Source organism: Vidua macroura, chromosome 12 (genome assembly GCF_024509145.1).
Source record: "Vidua macroura isolate BioBank_ID:100142 chromosome 12, ASM2450914v1, whole genome shotgun sequence".
NCBI lineage: Eukaryota > Metazoa > Chordata > Aves > Passeriformes > Viduidae > Vidua > Vidua macroura.
In genome coordinates this window covers 805,268-824,222 of record NC_071582.1, presented here as the reverse complement: position 1 = coordinate 824,222, position 18,955 = coordinate 805,268, and the positions used below count along the sequence as shown (strand labels likewise).

General features: G+C 39.0%; 2 protein-coding genes across 3 annotated transcripts in view; one reads left to right on the top strand and one right to left on the bottom strand.

The window, feature by feature from the left end:
* The window catches only part of DNAJA4 (DnaJ heat shock protein family (Hsp40) member A4), a 73,607-nt gene extending 61,834 nt beyond the window's left edge, over window positions 1-11,773 (bottom strand). Inside the window, exon 1 of the mRNA XM_053988540.1 lies at window positions 11,769-11,773. The gene's annotated coding sequence lies outside the window, so the exon portion shown is untranslated. The remainder of the gene's footprint in view (window positions 1-11,768) is intronic.
* The window catches only part of CIB2 (calcium and integrin binding family member 2), a 35,377-nt gene continuing 21,699 nt past the window's right edge, over window positions 5,278-18,955 (top strand). Inside the window, exons 1-2 of one of the 2 annotated variants that reach the window (XM_053988555.1) lie at window positions 5,278-5,376; window positions 15,361-15,395. In XM_053988555.1, coding sequence (XP_053844530.1) covers window positions 5,326-5,376; window positions 15,361-15,395 — 86 coding nt within the window. In that variant the 5' untranslated portion in view covers window positions 5,278-5,325. Of the gene's footprint in view, window positions 5,377-14,169; window positions 14,258-15,360; window positions 15,396-18,955 lie in introns of those variants that run through there. The other variant, XM_053988556.1, reaches the window with a different exon arrangement.

Here is an 18,955-nt window from a genome sequence, read left to right as displayed (position 1 = left end):
CATTTGTCTATGTCTTGCGGGTGTTACCATAATAATGCTACAGTAATAAGGCGTTAACAGTGGCTGGTTTGGATCTGTTCTGAGAAGGGCTGCGCAAGACAGTAATAAACCCATGAGTAGTTACTTTGCTTAAGAAAATAATACCTGTGAGGATACAACAATACTGCCATTCCCCTAGTGATCGCTGTATTGCCACTCCCTATGGGGAAATTCATTATATTACATTTAGCCTGCTAAGGCAACCATTACTTTTATTATTATTATTTTGTCCTTGAGGCAAGACATTGCCTTGTGTAAAACACCTTTAAAAAAAAAAAAGGTAATTTCTATTTATTATGGATAAATTAGGCTTAACAAAATGCACTCAGAAGCCTTCCTTTTCTAACATGGTGTATTTTTAAACTAGATAGATAAGATCATAAAACCAACACATTTTCACCTAAGGTTTTCCTTTCTGTTTATTTTCTTTAGCATTAAAACTCCCTAGAAAGTTCCTGCTCCTCAGCGAAGTCGGCAGCTTTTCCTAGTTTGAGAGACGCGAGTCTTGCGTGTTTCTCAAGCTGTTTATTCATTCCTCAAAGCTCAAGCCCATGAAGCCTCCTCTCACAGGATATCACTTCCTGTCCTAGATTAGGGCAAATTTGGGAGAAGACCTCTGGAAGGAGCCCCCAGAAAGCAAACCCCCCACAGCCCCTCCCCCACCTGGTTCGGGAAGGATTTCCTCAGAGAGAAGTGAAAAAAAACCTGTTTATTTAACAAGTAAAACGCTCTCCAATACAAAAAAACAACACCAGATGACAAAACCCTTTCACCGTTCTGAAGAGATGACAAATTCAGAAAGTCTCTCCTGGGAGTGGTTGCCCAGCTATCAGTCTCTGGCGCTGGGGATGGCTGCTGCAGGTCACAAAAATGCAGACTCTTGGTGTTTCTTGATGTTTCCCAGGTCCAGGTCCAGAGCAGGTTTAGATGATATTAGGGAAAGGGAAGGGAAAAAGAAACAGTCCAGGGTAAAAATTGGACTGCCTAGCTAAACTAATAAGCAAAAGCAAAGCGAAAGCAAGCAAGCAAAGCCAGCCAAGCCTCTCCTAGACACAGAGCATGGGGGGAGGTGAGCCAGCTGATAACAAGACAAACCAATCCTTCACTTTCAGAGTCAGTCCTGAAGGCACAGAACATAATATCAGGCATGAACAGAACACACGATTTGGGATACAAGCACCATAACGTCACCCTAGGACACTTCTAGACAAATTTAGTGGAGTCTGAGCATCCTCCCATCCACCATGTTTTGGAAAAGCAACTTTTTAACCCACTGCACAAGCAAAAACTGTAAGTTTTCATATATATTAGGTTTTCATAACTGTGTATTTACAATTCATTTTTTATTTATAGTTTCTGCAATTGTATTGTTTTGTAGCTCAGTAGCATCTTTAAGGAACTTTTTTTTTAGCTCCACAGCAGCTGTATAAGGTGAATGTTAATCTTTTTTCTTTATGCAAACAGAATTTTGAATAGCTTTCCAGTAAATAAAACAAATCAGGAGATTTTTACAGCATCAGTGGAGGACAGAACTTCTCCCATTGCAAGTAGTGATCACAGTTACTTAGACCTGCAGTAGCAGTGGGCCCTAAGGACTTGTGCAAGGTAATAACAGAATAAATGTATAGGCAGCCCCTCTAGATCAAAAGTGTTCTTTTTGCTAACAAAGTAACTCTTTATGAACAGTTATTCTGCAAGGAAACATCTGTGTGAGAGGGAAGTTGTTGGAATACTTGGTGTAATGGGTGTGAAGTTTCTTAGGTTCTTTTCTTCCCTACTAAAAGCTGTAGCAAACCAATATGTGAAAGCAGCAGATATGGAATGTGACTGTTAAAACTCTGTGTGGATCCTCTTGTGGTAAAGTGGTCTGAGTGAGTGGCTTGAGTCTCCTTTGGTGAGGGGTTAGAGTTTATACTTACACCACCTTCACATTCTCACTGCATAATTTACAGAGGCAACTTAAGGTACTCTGACCTGTCTGTTGGAGGCCATTAAACTTACGCCTCTCCTAATAAATCAGATCAATCACCTGCTGTGACAGCCAGGGCTTGCAGCACTTCACAGCAGAGAAACCTGCACCAAAGGCTGTGTGGAGCTGCCAGCCTGGTGTGTCCCACTGCCTGAGCTGTAGCTGTGGAAATAAACTCCTGCAGCTGTGGTCAGCTGAGGCCATTGCAGCTGACACCCATCTTGCTGTTCAGTACTACACTGGGGTGCATGAATAACAGTGTATTTCCTGCTCTGGGATTTAAACTTCTAAAGCAGGTGAGCAGGGGCTATTTAACTATTGTCTCTGATACAATGGCAAGACTATTCTAGATATACTGTCCTCCTTACAAAACTTTATCTGCAACCTATTGCAAGATGTTTGTTATCTATTTCTAATAGCTTAAAACTACTTAATTTGGCAAACAGTTTTAAAAAACTGAAATACAGTGAAATGTGGTGGTACTGGTAGTATTTAAGGTCAGTTCTTGCTGTGCACATTGAAAACTATAGATTTGTTGCAGCAACAACATGCTGGCAGTAAGTTTACTTAACACCCAACCGGCAAATAAGCTAATCTTTGATAAATAGAAACAGATAGAAGTCCAGAAGAGTGAACTGGAAGATCATCTGAACTTTGACATGTACAAACAAACAGGAGTGAAAAAGACTTTGTGTATTATACTGTCTTTAAATTTTACCCAATTAGCACAGCAAGGTAATTGTGCATTGAGATGTAGTTACCACTGTGATATGCTTGAGAAGAGCTAGCTGGTATAGTGTAAACCTTAGCAGTTTATATCTGAATCCTCTGGCCTACATTGTAACCACAGGTAAATCCTACCTAGTTAATGCTTTCCATCAAGCTCTGCTGCTATTTTACTGCTGTTATTTAGATTCAAAAGACAGAGACTTTCTCATGTGTCTGTCATCTAGGGTATAGGGGAAGCAGCCAGGAATAGAAAAGCAGGTGAAAAATGAAGAGATGGGATGTCAGCTTTTCACTGTAGGAGTGCTGTTAAACGTACAGAATCACAAGATTAAAAGATACGGAGCCAAATCCGCCCCTGCTGCCAATTAACTTCTGTATAATGACATTAGAGGTAATTTGGCCATTTGTATTTAATCTGATTTGCATAGATGGGCAGCTTGAAGTAGGTGGCTGTGAACAGAATGCCTTTTCATGCAAATCACTTGCCTAAGTATTGGCCTGGTCTGATTGAGAGCGGCTCTTATCTCTTGCATTTATTTCAGTAGCACCAGATCAGCACGCATGCTTAATTATACATATAACCACTAAAGCCAACCATGGACCTCATTCAGAGTTGAGGACAGGTAAGAACTTTCAGAACAGTGCAAGTTCTTTGTCTCAAGGTGCCCTTATAGATTGTTGGGTTTTTTATTTTTTAAAAAATTGAAATACTGTATTTTGCAGATTTTTAAAAATTATTTTTAATGTTTTGACTTACCTGTGGAGAACTTTTTGGAACATAATAGGAATCCAATGCCACTACATGCCAGGGAAAAGTTAAAAAAAAGCACTAGTTGCTGGGAAAACAGAGATCAGTTTTGCCATGTTATAGTCAGTACAACTGTATGATATTTGAACAGATATTGCTGCTGTCTTGGTTTGATGGTAAATCATTTTGTTTGTATTTTCCTTACTACTGTAGCTTCTTCTCTCTTATTCTGAAACTGTGCTGCAATATGCTCAATTGCTAGAATGCATTTCTTTGATGTTGCAATTCTGACGTTTGCTTATTGCTAATAAGCCTTATTGCCAACATTCTCATCCCAAGGCATTTATTTTGTGTATGGGATATACCTTGTAATTTTTGTAGCTCAGGGCAGTGATGGTTTGCAGCTAATCAAACCTGCATTTCTAAATGTTATAATTTGAATAAGCCATCTCTTATAAGCCTGTGGTTCAGCACTTTGTAGAATGTTTTTACTACATATCCAACACACTTCATAGGATATTTTTACTATGTATACAATATATTTGATTTCACTATTACTTTTAAATGTTTGTTGTTACATGCCAAGGTAAAGTGAACTCCTATTATCCAATCCTGGTATCAGGCCAGGATCATTAGAAGCTGTAGGGAAAAGCACACAATAATTCTCAAAGTGTTTTTATTCAACTTGCTATCTTGATGAGGAAATAATGGCCATTGGCAGACTACAAATAAGGAAGTTGGAAATTTTACCCTGTCCTGTTCCATTGTGCCTGAATGGAAAGTGAGCTTATAATGGGTCCTTCTTCCCCGTTGCCATCCTTTCTCACTCAGACTTCTTCCTGCTGTTGTTGGAAGAGCTTATCCTTCTGCAGATGTTAGATAATATGATATTGTCTGTCTGCTTCTCATAGATGCTCTTTTATTTTTTTACTTTCCCGTCAGTAGGCTTGTGGTGCGCTAAAATACGCAGCGAGCCCTCTACTGGCACTTTCTGCTTTTGCTTTAGGCTGTGGTAGAGGTTTTTCCTTCCCAGCCGTGCTTGCTTGAGCCTAAGGAGGCAGGATAGCGTCTGCTCAACTACTTTAATCTTGCTGACTTTTAAGAATTTAGTTAATGTGCAAAGGAGTCCCTGTGTTCGCGGCTGTAACCGGCAGTTTGGTACCTTTGGGGGTGAGCTCACATCCTCGCTAGGCGCGGTGCAGACACGAGTATTTCCTGCGGAGCTCCCGCGGCACCGGGTGCGGGAGTGGGGCCGTGAGGACCCCGCGAGGCTGCACCAGCAGCGCTCCCCGGGCAGCCCGCGGCGGGCAGGGCAGCTCGCAGAGCAGGCTGGAGTCTGTGCGCGATGCCCGTGCGCTCCGCTCTTCCCAGGCTGGCTGGTGTGCCTGGCACTACGGCTGCGCTGCCCAGCGCCACTGCCTGACGCAGAGCTGCTCCAAAGCCTGGAGGTGCCGTGAGGAGCGCCCTGAGTGAGACCCCGAGGCAGGAGAGAGCTGCATTCTGCTGGGAGCGGCTGCTCGGGGTTTGCGTTATAAAAGCTCCGTATGCCTCTTAGAAAAGCATCTGAAAAGGGGCAGATTGGTATCCCTGTTTTCGTACGACACCTGCCTGTGATTTTAACACTTTCCTTCCTGGCACACTCCAGTCAAGCTTTTGCAAAGATTTCCCAGACTGTGTCCTTCCTCACTGGGCAGGTGCAGTCCAAGCCAGTTCAATGCAGGCTCTGGGATTTTTTTCAGCACGCTCACGGAGTATACGTGCTCTAAATGCCTACAATACAGAGGAATCCAGCTACTTCTAATGGGATGCATTTGCAGAGAGGAAGAATTCCTCATTTAAGATGGGTAATAAGCAAACGATATTTACTGATGAACAGCTAGATGCCTACCAGGTAAGATATCTTGGTTTGCATTAGGGGATGAAAGGGAGTAATCTACGTATGTTTATGATTTGAGTTTTTGTTTGGTTTGGGGAGTGGTTTTTTTTCCAATATAATTGAAAACTTTCTTTGTAACCTGCATGTATATATTCCACTGTTCCTTTCAGCAGCTGTAATGATATCTAAGGCTGGGTTGTTGAATATATTCATTTAATTCCCTCTCTGTATAGAGGGAGAAGGGTCACATCCTCAGTGTCTGAACTAGGAAGCAAAATAAAGATTGTGACTAGCTTGACAAAAGTGTAGCACCTTCTCTCCCCAATGCCTTTTGCTGACAATAGAGTGGAAAAGAAAAAAACAAATCTTGTTTAAATTCACTTCTCCTAAGGATAAGTCAGAGAAACATCCTTAGTGTAATTCCAGAATAGGTGCCGTTATACTTGTATCCACTCCTGGAAAGCAGTTTCTTGCCTCATCATCAGTAAGTATGCCTTTTATGTCAGGGATAACTTGGTACTTCTTTATTTACTTAACATTGCATAAACTGTTTTTAAATAGGGTAAAAAAAAAAGGAAAAAGGATTCCCTGTTTTTAGTCATGTTTCAGCACACTGCAGATCTCACTGAAATGGATTTCAGGAAGCTGAAATGGGCACAATGCATCTTGAACAAGTTTCTGAAAATACAGTGAAGCAAAGCATTGAGTAGAAGTGTGCTTAAGAAGGAGGCAGCTGACTACTTTTTAAGAGAGGCAGCCAGGGCTGGCTGCATTGCTCTGTTCTCCTACATGAAATGACAAACATTGAATTAGCAGCACAGGAAATAAAGATTTAGTTTATCTTGTGATAACCAAGGGACAGATACAGACCCTTAAGGGACTGGGTAACTTAATAACATTTTATCTTTGTGATCGTTAATTAAAACTATTGAAGTAGAATCTATTATTTTAGTTACTAATTTTATTTCAAGTCACTGCTAACATGGATTTGTCACAGGTGTAAATATTGAGCCATGGAGTGAGGCCAGGTGTATATGCTTAAATGCTGTCAACCGTTATCCCACACTGAAAGTAAGGCATAAACTAAATGCTTTTATAAATTCCTAGTGGTTTTCTTCATCATTGTAGGAAATATGACAGTGGACCTTCTTCATTTCCACTTTGTCTCACTTCTCACCAGCAGTCTGTAATGTATTAATCTAAGTTAGTGATATTAGACTTAGCAGTCCAAGATCCAAAAGAGCTTTTTTCACATCCCTGCTGGATAGGCAAGAGAGAAATCAAAGATCTGTAAAGCACCAGTCTTCCTACTAACAATAGAAGTGAACACAGAACAGAGCACAACTGCAGTGAAACAAAACAAAATCCAAATGTAATTAATGTTATCCTCTTGACATAAACTGGCAAATGCAAAAGCTGAAATGTCATCCCTAATTCAGTGCTCTTCACGTAGAAATTGCCTCTCTAATGGCTTTTGCAGCCCCTGCCTTTCATAATGCTGGGTAATTGATCTCAAAGCCTGGCAGGAGTTTGGCCCAGTGGATTGAGTCTCCTTTGGGATTTCTCTGTTACAGGCAGACTTGCAGTTCATTAGTGTAGAGCTAGACGGTTTTTGACTAGTAACAGCACTTGTTATGTTTGGCAAGTACCATAAAATAACAGGTTTCAGGACAATAACTGACCTGCAGAATTTGTCAGGAAGGAGCGTTAGCCTCATGCTGTGAAGAATCAGATAAAGACATAATTTTGATGGTGATTTGCCTCTGATCTATTAGTTTTGCATCTCTTGAGTCTTTTAAACAAAAAGATCCTGGGCTGACTGCTGGAGCCACCCACACAGAGAGCTCTTGCCTCTCCACAGCATCCTGGAGGAGTCAGCAGTTTGTAAGTTGAGCTGTTTGAGTTGGAATTTGCCATCTTACCTGCCTTCTTCTCATTTGTGGAATTTCTTCAGAATAGAAAAAGGAAGAATGGGGCAGTGTTTCCATAATTTTTTTAGTTCAGGTTTTTCATGTCTTGAGCCAGCAGCTGAGTTACCAGGGTCTGTAAACCATGGGCCAAAGTAAAACACTGTGCACCACAGTCCGCTTTGCAACAGTCTGTTGTGCACATCTGTACCCCAGTGACCAGGAAGGCATCTCCATATAAATTGCTTTTATAAACTGATCTTATAAATTGAGTCTTTTTTTTTTTTTCCCCTAAAGCAGTTTCTTGTGAATTTATGTGTCTGTGAGTTAGTTCTGTACTCCTTACAACAGTGGTCCAGTGATACTATGAACAGTAGTACAGTGTTCATGGTATCAGCATTCAGAAGCAAAAGTGTCAATCTTTTTTGTAAAATAGATCTTGGTTGTTCTTTTTTTTTACTTCCTCATAGTTCCTATTGGTAGACTGTTCAAAACCTCACTCAACTCATGGTTAGACTTATAATTTCTTTATTGAAATATATTTCTGGACATTGTATTACCTGGTCATACCTTCTATTATTTCTGTCTTTCATACAAATTGCTTTGAGTTTATAGCACCTAATATTTTTTAAGGAGGAAAATTTTTATAATTTTTTAAAAAATCATTGTGTTTTATGTGCTAGTTCCATGAAAGACACTATGAGGTGAAAAAGTGAGAAGTTCATGTGCCTAAAGTATGGTAAAACCTATGCAAGTGGCTTTAGCGAGTGAAGATTAAGCTACAGAAAAATCACCTGCTTGAAAAGCTAGAATACATAAATCGCAGATCATTAGTGTAATATTAATGAAATAAAATAAATCAAATTGCTTTATTTATGTAAAACCTTCTGAGAAGCCTATGTATGCACCTTTTTTGCATGTAAATGGTCATATTGAAGAGCCAGTTGTTAGCAGAACTTTTAACTTTAAATTAAAGAATTGTAAATGTGGTCACCCACAGGATGACCTCAGTGTTTTCAACGGGCAAGTTTTTTAAGTGCTCTTCATTAAGATTGGTAGCCAGTTGAAACTGTTTGTACAAGAGACCTGTAATAGAACTTGATAATGCTAAACCATTCAGCATTAAAAAAAAAAAAAAAAAAAAGAAGTAGGTAGATGTGAAGTAAGGAAAGGAGCTTTGCAGCTTTCCAGTCTAACACCTTGTCGTAACACCTGCTATTAAGATCATATCACCTGTTATTATGATAGTGTTCTTGTTGGCAGCTCTTTACATTTCCACAAGATTAGTGAAATGTTTTGCAAATTAGGCTTTTGCTAGCATTGGGTTGCTCATAGAGATTCACATAATTTAAAATACTGGCCTTGTAAGAAAAGGAATTTTACTGGGCATTTATGATTCTTATGCCCTTAGAGTTCTGGCTATGGTTTTTAGGTTTTTTTTGGTGAATGGGGCTTTTGGTTGTTGAGGGTTTTTTTAATACAGAAAGTATGAAGGTCATCTAACCAAGGTCTGGTGAGGGAAAAGGTAAGTACTGATAGCCAAGAAAGATGGATTTTATTGCAATAAAAGAACATTTTAAAATTAAGGTTTTAAAAGCTGCCTACAGATTTTGGAGGTCAAGTCTCATATTGAGAAAAGGAAATTAACTGAAATTTTAGGGTGTTTTGAGTGTGTACAGATGCTTGAAGCAATGGAAAATACAAGTATGCTGTAAAACAACTTACTTATTAATTCAGAGCCATTTATTCACCTCGATGCTTAGCATTACTAACTGTAAAAAAATTGTATTGAGTAGGAAGTGCAGAGAAACTGTACTTTGGCTGTGGACGAACTCCTGCACAGTTCAGTCAAACTCATTTCCTTTTCTGGGATTACTTGAATCAAGAGAGCTGAATTCAGTATAAATTCAGCGATCCTTTTGTTTGTTTGTTTTATTTCCCTTCTAGAACCTAAAGATTATAAGGCATATTACTGGTTTTATTGCAAGCCATTTGTATTTGTTCATTAATAGTACTATTTACTCTGCATTATTTAATGCAGTCTCAAAACGAACTGATGTTTACCCTGGCAGTCTTACAGGCAATATTGCAGTACAATAGAGTACGATGAAGTATTGACTTTCTTCTTTTACACAAGAATTTCTCTATTACAGAGCTCACTTTTTTCCTTCTATCAAAATTTATGTCAAAGTGCAATTCAACTATATTTCATGAGAATTGCGCAAAACCAGAGTTGTACAAGTTATCTTGTGATCCGTCAAGAAACACCATTTGTAAAGTAAAACAGGTTCATCAGGCTGTCTTTTAAAAAGCCATCCAGACTTCATCCAGGGTCTTGGAAAATTAACCCTTTGCAAGAATACAAGAAGTGCATTCATAGGTTCCTCAGGATCTTCTGTAAAAAGCATTTTCCATTTGATACAGTATTGCTGTTTTTGTGCAAGTAAAAGTAGCATAATAATGGAGCAAGTTTTTTTGTGAAAATATCCTTTGGCCAGGTTCTTGTTTTGTGTTACTATTTGGTGCATCTGTATATTGAACAAAATTACTTTTCTTGGCAGTTTGCTTTTTTTCAGTCCTTGCTAATGTCTGACTTGTTTTTACTCCCCTGTTGCCATATGAATATGTAAACCAGTTCTTACAGGTGCAGAATTTTTCCTTCTGAAACTCAGTGGGTGTTTTGGTTGGTTTGGGTGTAATTGTGAAGTTTATATGATGACAAGTAAGGATGAGCTGTGTGGTAAAATTTTCATTGGTGTTCCGATGCAAACAGCATTTTTCACTCCTTGACTCTGTTAACTCTTTATACACTAACAGTGATGAAAATACATAAATATCTTGCAGACTCAGTCTTGCACAGCTCCATGCCAGTCTTAGTTGTGTGGAATGTAGAACAAAAGTATTGCATTTGTAAAATGTAGTACAATTACTAATCGTAAAATGTTGTAAAATTACTGGAACAAGAGTTAATAATAGGTCTTATATAAGAGTTCATTTGCTTCTGTCTGGTACCAGATTCTTGGTTGCTTCACAGGATAATACGGTGTTTTGATTAAATGCTCTTACACATATTTTGTACTTTGGCACAGTACAAAATGTCATTTATAATTTTAAAAATGAAACCTCTACAGTAATTTGCTTTAAATATAACCTTTTAAGGTGTTGCAGCACCCAATAGTTAACATTTTTTAAGAGCTGCTCTCTCAGATAGCTATATGGTTTACAGTGTCTGCATGATCTTTGAGGCTGTTTTTTTTTTTGTGGGTTTTTTTTTTTTTTTTGGGTTTTGTTGTTTTTTTTTTTTTTTTTTTTTTTGTTTTGGTTTGGGTTTTTTTGGGTTTTTTTTGTTTTTCATTTGCAGTGGTTTTATAAGACTGATGTGGATGTGACAGCCTGGTCAGAGAGCGAGAAAACTAGATAAGTTTTCCCAGAATCGGCCTGGGAGACTTTAGGGAGTTGAAGATAAACAATGATAGCTTATTATCATGAACAACCAGAGGTGGTGTTTTCTTATTCTGTTTTCTTGTTTTTCTCAAATATTGTTTATAAGAAAGGGGTCTTGTTAATTAGCCAGTCAGGTGAAATGTATTGATTAATTGACCAACCAGGTCTATCTGTATTGGAACAACGGATAAAAGAGGACCCGAAGTAAAGATGTGCTGTACTATGCAAACCAGCCTTCTGGAGGTTTCTTACTCAATAGAGACAGACTGATTTATATTATTTTTGTATTTATAAAAGTTTCCAATGAAGCTGTTGCAGGATCAAAGTAAACCTGACCTTATGAAACTATACATATATAAAGCAGAATGTATATGTATTGTCTTAGACAAGAAATACGCATTTAATGGCTTTCAGAAATACTGTTTCACAGCATATTTGAGTATTTCTATTCTTTCATTCTGTTGTTCATTTCTCCAGCTTTTGTTTTGTAGAGGAATGTTTTGCATACCGCCGTGAAATTAGCTTTGTTTTAGAGCTGTGCTTTATGCACAGTACTTGTTTCTGGGGGTGGTGGTTGGTAACCTCCCATTCACTGGACTCTGCTGCCATTCATAAGCTGTGTGCTGCTCTCGGGAAATGGCAATCCATCCCCAGAACAGCTGGCACGTGGGGTGAGTGGTGTGCTGGATGGACACTCTACAGACAGTTAACTAGCAGCATTGTCAGAGCATCTCTCTCTCCTTTTTTGCTTTGTTCAAATCACCGTAGAACTCACTACAAAGCAGAACCAACCAAGGAGTTTGCAGTCAAGTCCTGCAGACGACTGCACAAGGTGGTAGACCACCATATTTCAGTCTGTTCCGTCCTTAATCTGCATTCATCTGACATAGGAAATAAAAGAACAAAACTGACAGCATGTGCATGCTCTCTGCTATAAAAATTATGTTTTAAGAGCAGAGACTGTTAACTGCGCTTTACAAGCAATGCTGACTGACTTGTCCAATTATCAGCCATGAGCCAAGCTACCTGTGGAACCTAAATACACCAGCTGTCTGCCTCTTCTCTCTGCAAAATATTTTAAGAAGCAGTTAAGCCATCTAGATGCTAAATTTGAGAATCAAGTTCCATTATACAAGGTCATAATCTCATGGAAATCAATGGGAAATTTATTTTCTGTTTGCTTGGTTTTATTCACTTTGTTACAAGATGTTAAGTAGATAATTGCAGATTTATTTTAGTGATATCTTACCTCCAAACAACCATCAGTGATCCCATGCTGGACTTCTAATTTACTTGATTATCAAGGGCACAAGGACAGACTGAGTGGGAGAGTTGATCTTGGAAAAGGTTCATGTTTGTTCTCAGGGGCTAGAATAGGTGACCTGTCAAGGCAAAGCCTCTGTTCTCAAGAAGCTAAAGCCCCCGAGGGCCTGCTGTTAGCAGAAATTTTTCAGACCATTGTATAGCACTAGAAATAAAGGCAATAATTCCCAGGATCAATTCTTGCCAGTAATGTTGAACTGATAAGAATTATGAAAACTCTGGTGATGTTTATTTGTTTCATATTCAGTTTCTGCTTTTCTAGCAGGACTCCCAGACATTTTAGTATCCAGACAGAACAGACAGGTTTCTTTTTGTGCTCTTAGTAAACACAAATAAAGTCCATAAAAATAGCAAATGTGTTCCATGATATCTCTGGCTTGCAGGAAAATCAAAGTTATCATGTGCATTAATGACAAATGCTTTCCAGAGGGCACTTCACCTTTCCTTATGAGAGAGTGAATTTAACATGTTCATTTACTATTTATTTTCCTTCGTTATGTATTTTTCTGTATGAATGAAGTAGCCAGAAGAAAATTGGATGATTCACCTCCGTGTTTCTTTGGCCAAAATCTTTAATTAAATTGGAATTAAATTGCTGAAGTTCCAGCAACTATAAAATGTAATTATGTTACTTAGACCTTTTTTCCATCATGATTTTAATCCAACTGAGGGCTGTGATTTCAAAAAAAAAAAAAAAAAAAGGAAAATTAACTCAGTCCTGCAACCCTTTCCTGCCATCAATAGATAATTGTTTCACCTTCATCTCTTGTACCAGTACTGCCAATGCTATATTCTAAGTCACTAAAAGGAAATGATCCAAGCTGAAAATGTGTCCATTATTGCTAGGTTCATTTACAAACACATTAGTTCCTTCCTTTAGAGTTCTCTGATGCAGTTATTCTGCTCATCAAGGTGAAGTCTGCGTAAAGGAACAGGCAGAAATAAAAAGGTGGGAGAAGCAAGAGGGATGGCTGGACTTCCCTATCAGAGGTCACGTGGAGCTCTGGTTTTGCACTTGCCATTTGACACCTGACAGGCTTTTTTATGGTAAATTGTCTCATAGGTGGTATCATCTGGCTGGATCAAGAGTATAGACCAGGTCACAGTGAGTTTGTGGTGCTTTGACCCTGAGTAGCTTTAAGATCTCTCTCAAGTGTGAGGCCATTCTTGATTTTTTTTTGGCACTCTTCATCCCTGACAATTCCATGCAATTGGCAGGTGTAATTGAAATAGAACTGTCAGTAACAGTGGTCAGGTAGATAGTTGCAACTGCTTCTGCTATAGAGGTTTTCAGTATTAGGGGGGTTTAGGTTACATTAGTAAAAAACTTGTTGATCAAAAAAGAGGCAGGCAGCAGTGTTTGTTAGCAACATCATGATACAACTCAGAATAAAATATAAAAAATGTGTTGACTGTCAACAAAGATGGTTTATTATCTGACCTAATTTCTTCCAATAGCATTTTTGCAGGACTTTTGCAAGGTAAAGTCTTAAGTTCCTTTTAATCTTTGTCTCCATTTGTATATTGCTTCCCTGACAGCTTTGTCGTTAAGTGGCTACTGTTTTCCCTAGCCTATATAATTACAGATGATTGCAGCTGAGGGCATTACAATTATTTGTGAGATTACACCTGCCCTTTCTTAGTAAATGAAGCATCCTTAAGTGACAGTTTGACTGTGTTGATTGTGTGGAGTTAAGGAAGACTTGACCAGCTGGCTCCAATGTCACTTTGTGCAGTTGCAGACAATGTGGTATCAGTGTCAGCAGCTCCCAAGGCGCTTCCTCCTGGGCCTTGTAAGTGCACAATCCACTGAAGGAAGAGCTGCTGCTCTAGTCACTTTGTATGGAGGAGAGCAAGGCAGCTCAGTAATTGATACCTGCGGCACTGATCGCGTTCCTGGACACCTGAGACAGGCTGTTTGCTTCTGCCAGCAGGGATCCTTTGCTTCTTCCCTCCTTGGAAGAAGGAGGCATTTAGCCCCAGTGAGTCTCAGCTTGAGAAAAAATACTTTTTCACTGGTTGACTGAAGAGAGGGACTTGTAGAGACAAAGTACTTGTATGTACCCTTTAAGTATTACTTACCAAGTCTGGTACTGTTACCTTGTCATAAGCTGATTTTCAAAGATGATATATTCTAAATATCTTTCCATTGAAGGAGGAAACCTACAAAGACCTGAATGGTTAGGCAAATGCCCTGCCACATCACATGGGCCATGAGAGAGGTGGGTAATCAGGAAGAATTCTTTGTGTTGGTGGTTGTCCCCTATATGTACACCCTCAGGAGCTGGCTCTAAGATCAAGTTGCATATTCTCTGAATTGAAGAATGATGTTCTCAACTGATTATCAAATATTTCATTACCACTAGTGTTCCTAGTCTTGGATGCAGGGCAGAATTTCCATTAAATACATACTAGGTAAGAGTGGAGACTAGGGGATTTTTTTTGAATGGGATGGGACTGATTATTGTTTCCTCACAGCACCTGAAATTATATCTCTTTTTGTGACTGAAGTAGAAATGCATGAAATGCAAACTCTGCCACTGCTCATATTCTGGTTCTTTGGTGAAGTGTTTGAATTCTAGTATAACAGAGGTGTTCATGAAGTGAATTAAACCAATGTCAATTCAGTCACATCAGAGCCATTTAGAATGCAAGTGAATGCTTGTATGCTCTTCTCTCAAATTCAGCAAGCTCTACTTTTGCATTTTAGTTATTTCTAGTTCTGTGATAGCACAGGGAGAGCTGAATGGTTTGGTGCTATTCAGGGCAGGGACTATCCATTTATCCATGCTCCTAAAATAGAGGAGTTTGCAGCCTTCAGCAAACTGGCCACAGTGCAAACTGATTGTTAGCAAAAAAGGTTAATAACTAATAAATAACCACATAATTTTATTATTTAACCAGTTGTCTCCAGCAGGGGGATGCTTAAAGTAAGAAGACAGTTTTTGTCATCAACAGCAGATTGTTGTTTGTTGTTTTCCATATTCTTTGATTGAATACTTTTGGCATATACCTTCTATTTTAGATTTAATTTTGTTTCTGGTCTGGTCATTTCACATTGGAGAAGTATCTCAGCAACCTGTTTTTTCCTCCTGAACTATCACATTATCAATATTTTTATTTTTACTGATATGCCTGTCCTTGAAATATTTCTGTTATTTTATAGTGTATATTGCTTTCTGAGTCAAACGTTGATGGCACCCAAACAGGATCTTTAATGTTTCTCTGTCAGATCTGAGTTTCCTTCCAAAAGGTTGAGAAATAACTCTTTGAAGTTGTTTTCAATATTTCTGTAGTACAGTGACACATTTTGTTTCTTTAACAGGATTGCACGTTCTTCACTCGGAAGGAAATCCTTCGGTAAGTAAATTGTTTCGAATTTCTCCTTCGTGATCCGTGTGGAAGGAGCTAAATCTTTTTATCTGACTTGTGAGGAAACCAGATAAAGCCTGTTACTCTGCAGGAATTAACAGTATAGAATAGAGTAGGATTGGATTTAAGATACACTTATAATGTATAATTGTCATAAAGTAGTGATTAGCTTAAAGTGTCTATCATAGACTATTTTAGGGTTGAGCCAGTAACTTGTATGAAAGGAATTTGCTGCTTTTCTGCTCAATGATACCAGTGAGGGCACATCTTGCAGTCAGTGTAGAATCCAGAGGTGTTTCTACATGTCTGAGGTAAAGTTTTAGTGAGCAGGAATAAAATGGGTTCTGAGCCCCTGGTTAATTAGCACTTACTGATTTAGCATCTCCCTGTCTCAGTGAAGGGGCAGCCAGGTACTGCTGGGCACTTACCCTGCAGGATGCTCACAGGGCTGGTATGGAGGAAATGCAGGTTGAGTCCTCTTTAGGCTGAACTGAATTTCTTGTGCAGCTGCTGACTTCAGTGAGATGATCCAACAAGGAGCATCCTTACAAAAAGAAAAAAGAAGAAATCCCTGTCTCGCCATCCATTTCCGTGGCTGTTAATGACTGTTGTATAGGTGGGGATGAAGGAATGAATATGGCAGCTTCAATTTAGATTGCTATAAACTGATGTAAACCAGCATGAGATTGCAATTAGGTGAGACGGGCTAAGTGTTTTTATATGTCCCTACAGGGAAAGTAGCCCATCAAAACCCCAACCAACAGTAAATATATTTTCTGCTGGTTTAATAAGCTGAATCAGCTCTCTGAAGGATCAGATGAGTGCCAAAGCTGGCATGAGAGCCACAGCGAGCAAATGTAACTGAAAATGAGGAGGGCATTTCCCTACCAGTAAGATGTTAGAATGACTTACACACTGACTTTAGAGTGCAAGGCTTTGGTGTCAGCAGCAGCTCAAGTCAGCATTAACACAGGCTGTGGTCAGAGGAGTTGAAGACACATTTTTTGATTAGTAATCTGAGTGTGGATAATGTGCAAATTATTAGAAAAGAGTATAACTTATTAATTTAAAGTGAAGAAAAATTTAACACAAAATGCTGAAAATGGATCTAGGAAAAAATATAAAGTAAGACTGCAGCCAGAGGCAAGTGTGCCTGGTGAAAGAGAAAAATAGAAACTATAGCTCACTATTGGTGTTTGATAGCTGTTTATCACCAGAAAACCGAAATACACTCCTAAGTCTTGGTTAAAGATGGTTACTTTTTGGAAGTGCTGATCGCAGCTATGAGCGTTCAGTCATGGGGGCAAGAACATACTAAAGAATTTTGGTTATTATAGACATATTTATGTTATCACTGACTCAAAACATTATCTAAAATATTCATAGAACAGTTGACAAATTTTTAGAGCTGTTACCGGTTGCTTTGGTGGTGTTAGGGCTTTGAAAACATGCCCCAGTTTTCTTAAGGAGAATGTGGAAATTCAGACCAATGTGTGCAGCTTCAGGACACAACTCTTCTGTATGGAGAGATGCCAGAACACACTGGTAGACAATCAGTCTGTAAGTGCCTAGAACTTAATACATACTCAGAGACAGCCACTGCAGATTTCTTAAAAGCAAATCTTCCTGTGAGTATCTGCTTTTGTAAGTCAGAGAAAAGAAGCAGCTGCAACATGTCTTTGTGGTAAAGACTTGTACATATTCCAGTTTGTGTTAGTCCTTTTCTACTTGCGTAAGTGCACTGAACTCTTGGTCAAAATACTCCCGAACATAGAAAATTGATGAGAATGGTAAGAAACATTGAGGTGAAGTGAGTTGCAGATGCTATAAAGATCAAGATTATCTTTTTCAACAGTACTCAGTATGTTAGAGAAATTACTAGAGTCAAAATGAGCAAAAGAAAATTCACACACTCAAGTCCTAAGAACTGAGAAAAAATTTGCAAGTGCAGAATGGAGTGTACCAAAAAAATGGGCTGGGGGGTTAGTGTTCTGAGCAAAGTGAGCATCATTTTAACAACAACACCCCCACAATGCTCTTGCAAAAAAGAAATGCATTTCTAGAATGCATTAGCCTCAGCAGTGTTTAGAAAATTCCAGTCAGCAGTACTGTGACCTCAGTAGGAATAGACTGTCCAGTTTTGGGCATCACCATTTGAAAAAGATTTGTTACCTTGGAAAACATCCTGTAGAGAGAAACAGGAATAAAAAGAAGAAAAAGGACGTGAAGAAAAGTTGGAAAACCACTTTAGTTACAGCAATGAATCTGTTTGTATAACGTGCCTCTCTTGTGATTGTAAATGGGAACAAATGGTTGAGTTATCTCTCATAAGGCATTATTTGTCTTACTCAGTTTTACAAATCTGATTTTCTAGCAGACAAGCTTTTACTCTAGCAATAATGCTTAACTGTTCATTAGCTCATCTGTTTCTGCTTCCCCCTTTAGACTGGCACAGTTTGGCACCCAAACAAGCACTCAAATGCAGGTGTTTTTGGATGTCTGTCCTAGCCAAAAAGCACAAAAGTTGTCAGTTCAAGTTGTATTACTTGAGAGTGACTTAACCTAGTTAGACAACTGCCAGGGGAATATGGCACTAAATGACCAAGCTGTACACCACTTAGGATGTCACCAAACCTTTCTACCTTTTGGTAGAAGAAAAATAGTCCTGTTGCCTTCTCCGCTTGTTTCGTGGCTTGTTCTTGATGGATGAAAGGTGAGGTGACAGGAGCCCTTCTAGCCAATCCAGCTGAATGGTGGATTTTAAATCTGAAATCTGTCAGAGAATTAAGCAGTGGTTTCCTTCAAGTGTCTGGAAAGCTTCCTTATAAGGGAGCAAATGCAGCAAACTGCCTGGGAGGCAGCTTGCTGTAGAGCAAGTTGCTACACAAATGGAGGGAGGAGTTAGAAAACAACTCCTGTATTTCTTTTAAAGAGTTTGAAGTTTTATATGCAGAAAGGGGAAATGCCCTATTGTTAGCTTCAGAGGAATACACATCAGCCAAAATAATGAAATTAGAGGAGCTCTCTATACTTGGGAATCTTCCTGAGTCTTAGGCAAGAAACTACATATACAAAGAACATATATCCTGATGCTACTGTTGATCTTCTTGTTAATTATGTTACTATTCTTGTTGTTAAAAATGTTTCTGTATCCTCTATGAATGAAAAAAAAAAAAAAAAAAAAAAAAAAGGTTTTAGGCAGTCCCTGTATTTCCATACCATAGACTTTTCCTGTATTATATTTTAGTCAGATTGTACCTGTTTTGCTAAGGCTTGTGAGAGGAGAGAATCCTTGTCAGTGTTGTTCTGTATGGAGTCCAGAGTGCTGCTGTACTGTGTCCAGTTCTGGGCTCCCCAGTACAGCTGCTGCAGTGTCTGGCAAAGGGCATTGAGATGGATAGGGGACTGAGGACTGTCTCATATGAGGAGGCTGCAAAGGAGTCCGAGGGCCGTGCCAGGAAAAGGGGCAGTGGATACAGACAGAAACACAGGAGGTTCTGGCTGAACATAGGGAAGCGCTGTGAGGGTGACCAAGCACTGGAACAGAC